This window comes from Silurus aristotelis, assembly GCF_946808225.1.
Source record: "Silurus aristotelis genome assembly, chromosome: 24".
NCBI lineage: Eukaryota > Metazoa > Chordata > Actinopteri > Siluriformes > Siluridae > Silurus > Silurus aristotelis.
In genome coordinates this window covers 2,600,500-2,612,774 of record NC_139597.1, presented here as the reverse complement: position 1 = coordinate 2,612,774, position 12,275 = coordinate 2,600,500, and the positions used below count along the sequence as shown (strand labels likewise).

At 40.8% G+C, this 12,275-nt stretch overlaps 1 protein-coding gene across 1 annotated transcript in view; it reads left to right on the top strand.

The window, feature by feature from the left end:
* Nucleotides 1-9,234, top strand: part of ccdc3a (coiled-coil domain containing 3a) — a 14,361-nt gene extending 5,127 nt beyond the window's left edge. The window contains exon 3 of the mRNA XM_083528032.1: nucleotides 8,039-9,234. Coding sequence (XP_083384158.1) covers nucleotides 8,039-8,326 — 288 coding nt within the window. The 3' untranslated portion in view covers nucleotides 8,327-9,234. The remainder of the gene's footprint in view (nucleotides 1-8,038) is intronic.
* Nucleotides 9,235-12,275: the final 3,041 nt, after the last annotated feature.

Here is a 12,275-nt window from a genome sequence, read left to right as displayed (position 1 = left end):
CATGATATAGCTCTATGTGTGTGTGTGTGTGTGTGTGTGTGTGTGTGTGTGTGTGTGTGTGTGTGTGTGTGTGTGTGTTTACAGTTATGCAGTGCACTTATTGCACTGCATAACTGTTACTGGCAACAACTGAACAACTTGCCTCCAGTTATAACAGGCCCGAACCTGCTCAGGATGTTGAGTGAGTTGAGTGATCATTAGCGTTTACGTCTGGTCATTACATGAGTCGAGAGTCTGGAGTGTATTGTTTTAAGAGCTCTACATGTTTTCCTGCTGTCTGATTAAATGGTGCTGACACACTTTTTTCTGCTGTGGATCCTCTCACTATCTGGATTCCCCTAAAACAATTTTACATTTATAGCAAAAAACATCTGCTGGAATCATAAAGACTCATCCCAGACTTTATATACCATAAAATTTGTATGTGCACTTTTTTAAACATACTGTTCCACATTTCTCGGAAATGGATTAATTTTTGTGGAGATTTGTGCTCATTCGTACACAAGGGTGTCAGTAAAGTCAGGTACGGATGCAGGTGAGGTGAGGAGACCTGGGGTGCAGTTAGCGTTCAACGTTCATCACCTTCAATAGGGTTGTGGTGAGAAAACTATAGCCGGAGATCTTCCACTCCAACCCATGTAAAGCTTATCTTCATGGAGCAGGTTTTTGGGTCTCCTGGTTCAAGTGAAGGGAATATTTCAAGCCAGAACTTTTTAGGTTCTTAGGTTTCCCAATACTTTTGTCGATATAGAATATTGCGGTCATACTGAACACTCTTTCAAACATTTCGCATCACACTATCCGTCATCGCCAAAAAGAGAATGGGTTTCCCTTGAGTTCGAGTCTGGTTCCTTGTAAGATTTCTTGCTGTCTCGGGGAGTTCTTCACTTCAATGCAATGCAGATGATGCAGCGAGCAAGTGGTGATCATGGTGAGTCAAAACTCCCTGAGATGGCGTGAGGAAGAAACCTTTGAGAGGAACCTCATCCTCATTCATAGTGGATCTGAATGTCTATTGTTCAACGTGATGTAGAACTGATATCATCTACTGATATAAATAATGTTATTTGAACTACTGAACTACTGATAAACCCCAAAGCATAAGCTGCTATATCCAGGAAATCTTTCCTATGGTAGAAAACCATTGACTCCTTCTATAAATAATAATAACACATCCGTCTCCTCACAGAAAACGACAGCGTGTCAATGCTTATACGTATTTTAGCATATATTTCTGTATTGCAGTGGACATAACATTCCCAGGACATTATTATTATTACCCTGTTATTTGAAGCTTCTTCTGCTTGGTCATTTCAAGCTTCTTGAAGATCAAGATTATCTCTGGAGAGTTGATTATCCGTATAAACGGATAATAATTCTTCTTATTCTTCTTCTCTTCTAAGCATGCAGGCACGATGAATTTAAAACAGATTTAAATCCACAATTTCTGTTACTATTTCAGGAGGTCTGGGAATTAATTTTAACCAGATGTTTAGCCATAAAATATAAAAAAAAAAATCACTAATATGTAAAATATTTTACACAGGAAGTCAAAATTATATGCCTATTACACCTATATGGTCAAGTAAAGTATTGGGACCGATGATTTTTCCGCCCTACATGGTTGTTCAAAAAGTTTTGAGATGCTCTGTTTACAAAAAAGTACTTTATTTATCTATGTTTACACACAATCGCCTTTTGAAATAGTCCTCTTGCACAGCCACTTCTGGAATGTGTCCTAGAAGTCTTTTTTTCGAAGTGCATCAAGCACCTTAAGTGATTTGTGCTGGATCTCCACAACGGCGTCAGAACGGCGACCTTAAAGCCGGATCATCATCTTCAGGAAAGAGGGCGAAGACCGCAGTACCCGAATCTGGCCAGCAGGGTGATCATCGAAGTGAAATCATCTCTGACAATCCTCATGCACAAGTTGCCTAATAGTTTCGGGATTTTCGGGGGTTGAGCTTGTTTAAGATCTTCCTGATCTCTCATCGTCTTCCAGCAATGTTTCAGCCTCACCATATGTCAAATGTATGTCATGTCAAACATCTCTGTGTCAGATTTGCCCAGTTTCATGCACATTTTCACGTTTGCTGGCCGTGATGAAATCACAGTTACACACATACAAACAGAGGCACATATAAACATATGTACAACCACAGTGCCTTAAACACACACTCTTGTCTCAGAAAGAGGGTGAAAGTAATCAAGAGATCAGCTGGGCATTTAGTCAGGAGACTCAGGGACTCAAGAGCAGCTGGAACATAACACAAGTCAAGGCCACGTGTGCAACTACACACACACACACACACCAAGCTGTTTTACAGAGGTTACGAGTCGGATTAATGCCCAGTGGGGTGACAGAAAGATGTTCTACAATATCCTGACACTAATCCGCTTGATCTTAAAAAGAACACGACGGCGTTTCTTTATCCTAATCTACATCACATCTGTACACAGGCCTGATATCCACAGAGTGCAATCCTGAGCGAGAAACTCTCCGAGAGCTATTTGTAGACGCTAGATCATTTGTCCTTTCGTAGATCCGACTTCTACAGCGATATTGTCGCGTGACGTTCTATAAAATGTCGCGCCAGGAATAATTTGAGGAACCATAAACCTTGTTTTTATTGATTTTATTGATCATATACAGGCAGTTGTTGAATTTCCCTCAGTATACATTTCAAATACATGGTGAAATAATACACATACTCACATAACACACATATTTACTACCTTTAGTAGTATTCGAGTGTCTTTATTTTGTGTCTGAGTAGGAATGTAATAATGGACAAAGGGATTGCGACACCTGACTTTTCCATTGTCATTGCCATTGTAAAGTATGTGGTGACATGAAACGTTCCCTTCACTTGAACTAGGAGACCCAAACCTGCTCCAGCATGACAGTGCTCCTGTGCACAAAGCCTGCTCCAAGTAGATTTGATGTACATGGATTAGAAGTGTGTAGAAGATCTCCTGCTGTAGAGTTCTGACCTCAACCCTATTAAACATGATGAATTGGAACGCTGACTGCACCCCAGGCCTCCTCACCTTCTCACCTACATCACTACCTGACTTTACTAACACCCTTGTGGCTGAATAAGTGGCACGAAATCCAGTGGAACATCTTCCCAGAAGAGTGGTGGTTATTATACCAGCAAATGGGGACTAAATGTGGAATGGAATGTTCAAAAAGATGTATATAACCAATTGTATTCTTAGGTGTCCACAATCTTTTGCCTATCTAGTGTAGCTGTATTGCCTTGGTCCTGGAAAAACATTACTGACCCCATGGCTGACCCCTTACCCCTCCGAGCTGTGATCTGAAGGAAGAGCAGAAAATTTTTGACTCTACTAGACAGAAGAATTTAGATTTACAGCCTAATGAAAGAAATGCCTTCGAGCCTTAAGAATAAATGGTTCCTTCCTGCCCCAGTCTCTGCTCTTAATGTGTGTGACAACACTGACGTCATAAAACTACCCTGTGTTCCCTTTGCACCCGTTCACATAGCGGGAAGATGTGATTGTAGGAAAAACTGTGAGTGATGCATCACTGCCCTGTCAGTTACCCTGTCAGGGGTAGTGGGGTAACATGTTTGTGTTGTTCTGTTCAGGCATGTGGAGGTTAGAGGTCATGTCCTGAAGAGACACGAGGTTATGCTAACAGGTGTTCTTACTCTTAAACAGATGGCGCTTTTGGGAAAACAGTCATCCGGACTGTTGCAAAATGATTAGCACACACACACACACACACACACACACACACACACACACACACACACACACACACACACACACACATACACACACACACAAACACACAAACACACACACACACACACACAAAACTGGGTGGCGTGATTTGATCTTCTGTTACCCAAAAGTTGTTTATTGTATACTTTATTCAAGAATGAGTTTTTATCCATTTATAGCTACATTAAATGTTGTGGAATTTCCATTGACAGCATTTGGCAGCCATCCTTATCCTTATCCAACTAACAATGGACTAATTACATTTACTGAGCAGTTGATTGTTCAAGGCCTTGCTCAAAGGCCCAACAGATTTGGTGGTACTGGGATTTGACCTCATGACCTTCTGATCAAAAGTCCAACTTCTTAACCAGTGAGCTACCATTTCCACACAAAAAGGGAACCTGTTCTCATCTACACTTATATTCATGACTAGAGAGACCTTTAATGATCTTATACAAATGAGCAGTTGAGGCACAACAGTGACGGTGCTGGGATTTGAACTCCCAACCCTCTGATCAGAAGTCCAACACTGAGCTATCACTCCCACACAAAAAAGAAAAACCCGTCCTTATCTATGGACAGAGTTGAGGGATACGAGCCTTGCTGTGGCCGCTTGGTGGTGCTGGGATTTGAACCAATGACCTTCTGATCAGAAGTCCAATACCTTAACTACTGAGCTACTACTTCTCTGGAAAGCAGCTCTGAAGTTAAAACAGAAGAAAAACCCAAAAGTTAATGAAAAACCAGAAGGCCCTAAATCTGTCCTCAAGACTGGAACTGGAGACTTCTTCCATTAATGTTCATTAAACTTCACTATATCACAGAATAGCATCTGTTTAGTTTGTTCTACTGTAGAACTGATGATAGATATTAGAACCAACATGTTCACCTGACAGGACTACTTCAGATCTCACACGAAGGGGTGTGTCTGTGTGTGTGTGTGTGTGTGTGTGTGTGTGTGTGTGTGTGTGTGTGTGTGTGTGTGAAAACAGGTGGAGGTGATTATCCATGCGAGGAAAGAACAGAGATAATGAATGCTTTTGTGTAGTTCAGATGAAGCTTCCTGTGGGAAACGACTTGTTTGACGCAGCTAAAAAGAGTCGCTCTTTCAGCACAATACCACAACACACAGCAGCGACTCACAGCACTCTGACACACACACACACACACCACACACACACACACACACACACACACACACTGTGCTGTGGAGAAGAAGAACGGTTACTCTAGTATAAATTCGCACTCACCCTTATCAGAAAGATGAGCTGTTACAGAGTTTCTTTGCATTGCGCCTCGTAGGGTGAGACTACTGTAAGAAGATGTTTATTAGCATTTATGGAAGGAGTCTCCAGTTTCAGCGCTTCAGCTGTAGCTGCGGGTTTCTTTGCAATTGAAGGCTTTCGATATTCCTTTGGTGACTTTTACATTTCCAGAGCAACTTATCTGATTTATAAAAAACTGAGCAGGAGGTCTTGCACAGGAGCCCAGCAGTGGCAGTATGGTGGTGCTGGGATTTGAACTCATAGCCTTTTGATCAGAAGTCCAACATTTTAACCAATGAACTACATCTTTCACTGGTGTTGTGACATGCTGCTGTAGGAACATAATCAGGTTATGGATGGTAACAGAAACTCCACACTGGCTCATTGTTCTTTTTCGTATAAGTGTCTATACGCTTTTTCATTTGTCTGTTGTGATGAAGATCACAATAAATATCACATTACCACAAGAATCTTTCCAGCTGTAGAAACGTGGATTAATAAGAAGAACTCTGATTCAGATCAGCATCATTATTCCAGCTCCAAATCTCATTACAACAAACCAAATCTATAATCAATTATAATCAATTAATTAGTGAATTATAGATTAATTGATCCCTTTAGTTATTTATTTTATTCACCTTCATCCATTTATTTGTTTATTTATTTATTCTTTTATTCTTACTTACTAATTAATTTATCCATTGATTGATTGATTTCTTTCTTACATATGAACATTACAATGCTTTATTCCTTTCGATTTGGAAATATATATAAAACATTTTTTATTATTGTTTTGCACCAAGAAACAATTACATTGGCCCCTCCCAATGGCTCCGCCCTCCAACCACAATGCTCCACCCCCATACCATACAAATCAACCTTTATGGAAACAACCTTCCATAAAAAAAAATGTAAACACATTCAACAATTATTGCCTGAAATTCCTCGTCCAATTTACACTAAACAGCCGTTTCTGTTTTTAGCATTTATTTTAATTTTTTCTACTTTACTATGCTAATATTTCGTTGCTGAAATGTGCTATTGCGCTCGTGACCTCGGAGCGACGGGAAACCAGTTTACAAAACATAGACTAATTAATAGCACACCTTTATGTTTTACTTTCTTTTTCTTATCCTCTTTTTTATTTTTTACACTACTGGCCCCTGATGGCTTTCACCTTTTTTAACACTTTTATTCCAGTTAAACATCGACAACATTCCCTGCCAGATAATCGGAAGTAACCAAAATACATTAAAATAGCAAAATAATGCTATAATAATAATAATAATAATAATAATAATAATAATAATAATAATAATAACAATACTCTTGTTTGATCAGGGGCGAGGGTGAGTTCGGTGGTTGGACAGTGGGTGCTCACTGGCGCCCCCCTGCTGGTTGCACACTAGGCGACAATCTAATTTACCTATGCCTCGAAATAGTGCCTCACAATAAAAAGTAATGATGATGAAACGTGAACCTTTCTCTATTTGAACATAACAAAATTAATGGCACCCTAAAAGATGCTCGGGTGCAATAATGGGAGTTTGATTTATAATTGCTCCACCGTTCCAGAGAGAGAGAGAGAGAGAGAGAGAGAGAGAGAGGGAGAGAGTCCCTTGTTGCTATTGAAACCTTATTTGCGACGACTCCACCCTCGTTCGGTTTGGCTCCCTTCTCTGCTTGAGATTGAGCAGTCTTGGCTCAGTCGCTATGTTTTCTGTCTTTTTCAAAAAACAGCCATTTGTGCCTTCCTCGTCCTCCTTCCTGTTTCTCTTTCCCTCCGTCTGTTCCAGGGTCCTGTGGGTGCTTCAGTTGTGTTTTCATCACAGCTTGGACCACTGAACATAACAGGCTGTGTTTGGCCTGGGAAATGGCCTGGAAAGTGCACGCGCACACACACACACAGACACACACACACACACACACACACATACACGCACACACACACACACAGTGGGAGGAGACGATGATTCATTAAGAAAAATAAGTAATTGGGTGTTTGTCGAGCGCAGGCTGTGACAAAAACATGACCACCAGAAGCGTGTTTGCGTATTCTGACCAGCTGTCTAGCCTCGGGAGCTGTAGAGTCATGTCCAAAATTATTGGCACCCTCCGAGAGAATGGGGATAAAGATGAGGGTATAAAAAGCAAACAATGCCCCAAAATCTTTTCTAACGTACGTCTGGAGAAAATAATCAACTCGAAACTGGAAAGTGTGCATTTGTTTATTTGTCCATTTGCTTTTCACTCGTTCACACGGCATTTGGGTACGTCGCTAAGCCAGAAGTCACCCACAGAGACCTGTTGCTGTTTGTTGTTGAAGCAGCAGGTCTTCTGTTTAAACAGCAGAAACACTGCTCCAGCAGGTGGCTGTTTCCTCTAAGGCCATCTTTTTCTCTTTCCTCGCTCCCGTCCTCACTCACCTCTTCTGCTCATGTCCTCTTTTTATATGCAAGAAAAACTCAAATGATCATCCATGAATGTGACCAAGCACAAAATTTTTACTTATTTTTAAACCTTTATAACCACTTTGTCTCTGAAAAGCTGCTTTGAGATGATGGAGATGATGATGAGGAGTAAAATGCTACACAAATAGAAATTAATCCAATTGAAAATGGATATGGTCCTCAGGAAGATGGGAATAGGACACAGATTTGGTTGTGGATTTCAGTTTTGCTGGGTCCAAATAAGACGGTTAGACATGGCGGTACAGTGGGCGCTTTATTTTATAAGTAAGTGTACATATGTGGAATTGGGCAAATGTAATTGTCATTTATATAACTTAGCAGTTGAGGGTTAAGGGCCTTGTTCGAGGGCCCAACAGCTGGATTGTGCTGGGATTTGAACTTATAACCATTTGATCAAAAGAACATTTTACCAACTGAGCTACCACTTCCTACAAGTACCTGTGAAAAGAAAGTAATGAAGCTTTCAGGTCTGCTGATGATCCCATTTCAATGCACTCCAACATGGATTTTAACCATCTCCACTTTCATCTCTATCTTTTTCTCTCCCAGTTGCTGTGTTCGTCCGTGCAGCAGGTGCTGTTTGAAGAGGAGGAGCGTGCGGGCCATCTGCAGGAGCGCGTCACTGAACTGGAGAAGAAGAACCAGAAGCTGAAGGAACGGGTCGGGAAGCTGAAGCGATCGCTTCGCAAAGAGCGTAAAACGAGCCGCCGTTACGAACGTGATCTTCAGGAGCTCCAGCAGCGTCAGAGCGCCATCAAGAAGACTTCAGAACATCACCTGAACTCCATCGCTCCTCCACACAGGCTGTCACGCCACAAATACACACACACGCTGTGAACACACTCGACACCATCCGGACTTGACACTGCTGGACAGTATTTTCTTTTTCAAGTAGAGTAGAGAGGGTGAAAAACTGCTCACCCTTAGCATTGAAGGAGCGCAAGAGATTTTAGATCGTACGTTTATCCATTTATCTCCAGAGTTGTAGTAGATTTGGAGCGTTTACTGGGACCACTGGATGAGGTGGGAATACACCCAGGACATCAAAGGGCATCATACACACTGTGTTTTTGAAAATTGGGAGAAAACCTGAAGAAAACATACACTATATGGACAATAGATTGTGGACACATGAGCATTAGATGTACTTTTTGAAAATCCAATTCCACATTTAGTCTCCATTTAATGTTATACATGTAATGACCATGTTCCATTCTTCTGTGAAAATCTTCCAATAGATTTTGGAGGGTGTTTGTGGAGATTTGTGCTAATTCAGCCATGTGTTAGTGAAGTCAGGTACTAATGTAGGTGAGGTGAGGAGGCCTGGGGGTCCAGTCGGCGCTCACATTCATCCCGAAGGAGTTAAAACTATGAGATCAGAGCTCTTTAGAAGGCCACTCCAACCCATGTAAAGCAGATCTTCATGGAGCAGGCTTTGTGCACAGGGGTATTGTCATGCTGGAACAGGTTTGGGTTTTCTAGTTCAAGTGAACGGAAAATTGCTCGTGCACCAGAATACGTCCTATACAACTGTGTGCCTTTGACTTTGTGCTAACAGTTTAGCGAAGAACCACATATGGCTGGAAAAATCAGGTGTCCCAATACTTTTGTCCACATAGTGGATGTAATCATAAGAAAAAGGAACCAGGAGGTCTGGGAATTTTACACATTTCCATTCTGTTTATTACCACTTAAAGGAAAAAAAAGATTTTAACAGTGAATAAAAACACAATGTATATATATTATATTTTCTTCTATTTTTTTTTGCTTTGTATTTTCTTTTGTACACCAGCCAACATTTTTTTTTTTATAATTTTAGAAATTATTATTCAATAATAGTAAAAAAAAGAAATTGTAAACAGAAAATTGTAAATATCATCTGCCTTGCTTTCAATCTTCATATTTTTCCGGATGTTTTTATTTTTTTGTCAATGTTAATTTTAAATCATATAAAGATAAAAAAAACAAAAACAAAAAAAAACATGACTCTTAAGGATTTATTTATCCTCATCCTGCTTTTTAAATGTAGTGGAGATTGACCTGACCATAAGATTGGTATCTCCACATTTAGTCTCTATATGCTGTTATTAAAACCCCAGAAAGATGTTTCCCATCCACCAGACACTTATCACCATTATCATCCAAGCAATGGTCAATATTGTTCTCATCAACCAGACACTTATAACTACGTTCCAATCAATCAAACATTGATCACTATTGTTCCTATCAATTATTATTAATCATCATGGTTTGCCGCCAACCAATCACTAATCCCTATTGTTCTTATCAACCAATTTATAGTAAGCATTTTTTGCTGCCAACGAATTATTAATCACTATTGTTATCAATCATTAAGCAGCAATTTTTCCACCAACCAATCGCCAATGTTTTTATAAACTAATAATTAGTCATCTTACATTTGCGGCATTTGGCAGACGCCCTTATCCAGAGCGACTTACAACTGAGCAGGGGAGGGTTTTAGGGCTTTGCTCAAGGGCCCAGCAGCTTGGCAGCTTGGTTTTGGTGGGATTTGAACCTGTGATCTTCTGATCCAAAGCCCAATGCCTTAACCACTGAGCTACCACCCCCATCTTGGTTTGCTGCCAACCAATCACTGATCACCACTGATCACCACTGTTCAAATCTACGACTGTTTCTTAGAAAAAGATTGTAATGTAGGGAGGCCAGATTTAGATTTATTTTTTATACTGAAGATAAACTTAAAACATATTTGCTAATTCTCAATATCTTGCTACATTTGCACCTGCTTACCCAATCAGATTTAATGGCCCTCTATTGTTGCAGTTCTCATTTATGACCACTAGGTGCACCAATGACACTATAGAAGCTAAATTAAGTTACTAGTTCACATATATTAAGTTGATAAAACCCTCAATTAAATATTGGCTTATATCTGTCAAATAGAGGGTCCCTGTTGGTCTAGTGGTTAGGATGCGCCGCTCTCACTGCTGCGGCCCGGGTTCGATCTCTAGATTTAGTGGAGTTTTGTGCTCATTCAGCCACAAGGGTGTTAATAAAATCAGGTGCTGATGTAGGTGAGGTGAGGAGACCTGGGGTGTCAACGTTCACATTCATCATCTACTAAGGGACAAAGTGAGAGCTCTAGATCAGGACACTCAAAACCTTCCACTCTAACCCATGTAAAGCATATTTTCATAGAGTAGGTTTTGTGCACATGTCATACTGAAACAGGTTTGGGTCCCCTAGTTCACATGAAGGGGAAAATGCAATGCTACAGCATCCAAATGCATCCAATACACTTGTGAGCCTCCAAGTTTGTGATGACAGTTTGGGGAAGAACCACATGGCTGGAAAAATTATTTTTGTACAGATCTTCAGAACAAATGTTCTGTTTTACAAATGATATTGCCAATTAAAGCAGTATTCAGTAGCATTAGTTCTGTTTGGGTGGGTCCAAGATTTATATGCAGTATCTATAAAATGATAGACACGAAGTGTCACCGAACACCAACAACTATTCTGGACCAGATTCCTATTTCCTAAATTAGACTTCTCAACACATGAATGCACTTTTTACTAAGACCTAAGCTCCAAATATCTCTGAGCTCTGGCCTCAATCCTATTGAACACCTTCAGGATGAGGACCTGACTTTATGGCTTAATGAACACAAATCTACTGGAACATCTTCTCAGAAGCATGGAGGTTACAGAAAATGTGGACTAAATGGCGAATGGGATGTTTCGAAAAGCACATACACTTTTAAAATGGTTTTTTGCCTTTCCTGCGGTGTGTCCGTGAGAAAGTGTCCAAAAGACAACCATGGAGAAGATTGTTTGAGTATGAGGTTAAGGATTAGCATGAGTGTTTGGCCTCCAGCTGATCCCCTGAAGCCATGTGAGAGATCTCAAAGGCCGTGACCTTTCTGACAGTAGGAGATAATCCTTGAGGTGAAGAGCTCTTAAGAGAATGCTTCAAGTTTGCCAAGGGCTCACAAGGGTACCAGCCATTGTGTGTTTTGTTTGAGCACGTCAATGTGTAACTACTCAAGTGGCTATTTAATAAAAGGTCTGTGAATTTGTCTTCGGCTTCATCTGTGATCTTGGCTGTGTTTTCACCCAGGCCTCTTACCAATCATTCACTGAATTCAGTCCATGATCAACTCCCAATCACCTCACAAGTTTGGAGGTAAATCGGAGCAAACTTGTCTCTTGGATGTTCCACTACAATAAACGTAAAAATAGAGTGCTGTTAAAAAGCATTATCTTAATAAATTATATTACTTTATTTATCCCGATTAATAGTTGATCACTGGAACTATCGGCTTTCAGCAAAATCCATACTGTCCGCTGTTATTACGAAAGCGACCTCTAGAGGCGAATCATTGACACCACATGCAGTTTGTTTTTTACATACGAGACTACGTGCTGCACGGAGAGCGGTATATAATATTTTTAATTTATAAATGATAGAATTAAATTTATGAATGAATATATTCATTTATATGGGGGGAGTGGTGGCTCCAGCGGTTAAGGCGCTGGGTTGCCGATCGGAAGGTCTGGGGTTCAAGCCCCGGTATCGCCAAGCTGCCACTCTTGGGCCCTTGAGCAAGGCCCTTAACCCTCTATGCTCCGGGGGTCCCTAACGAGGGAAATATCAAGGTCCGTGATGTCGGAGTGACGTAGGGCCGCCTTCCCGTGGGCTCACCACCTGCAGGAGGGACCGTAAGGGACGGTGCTGTGAGGATTGGGCAGCAGTCGAAGGCGGGGGCCTGCTTAGACTGCTGCCCCCGCGACCCGAATTATG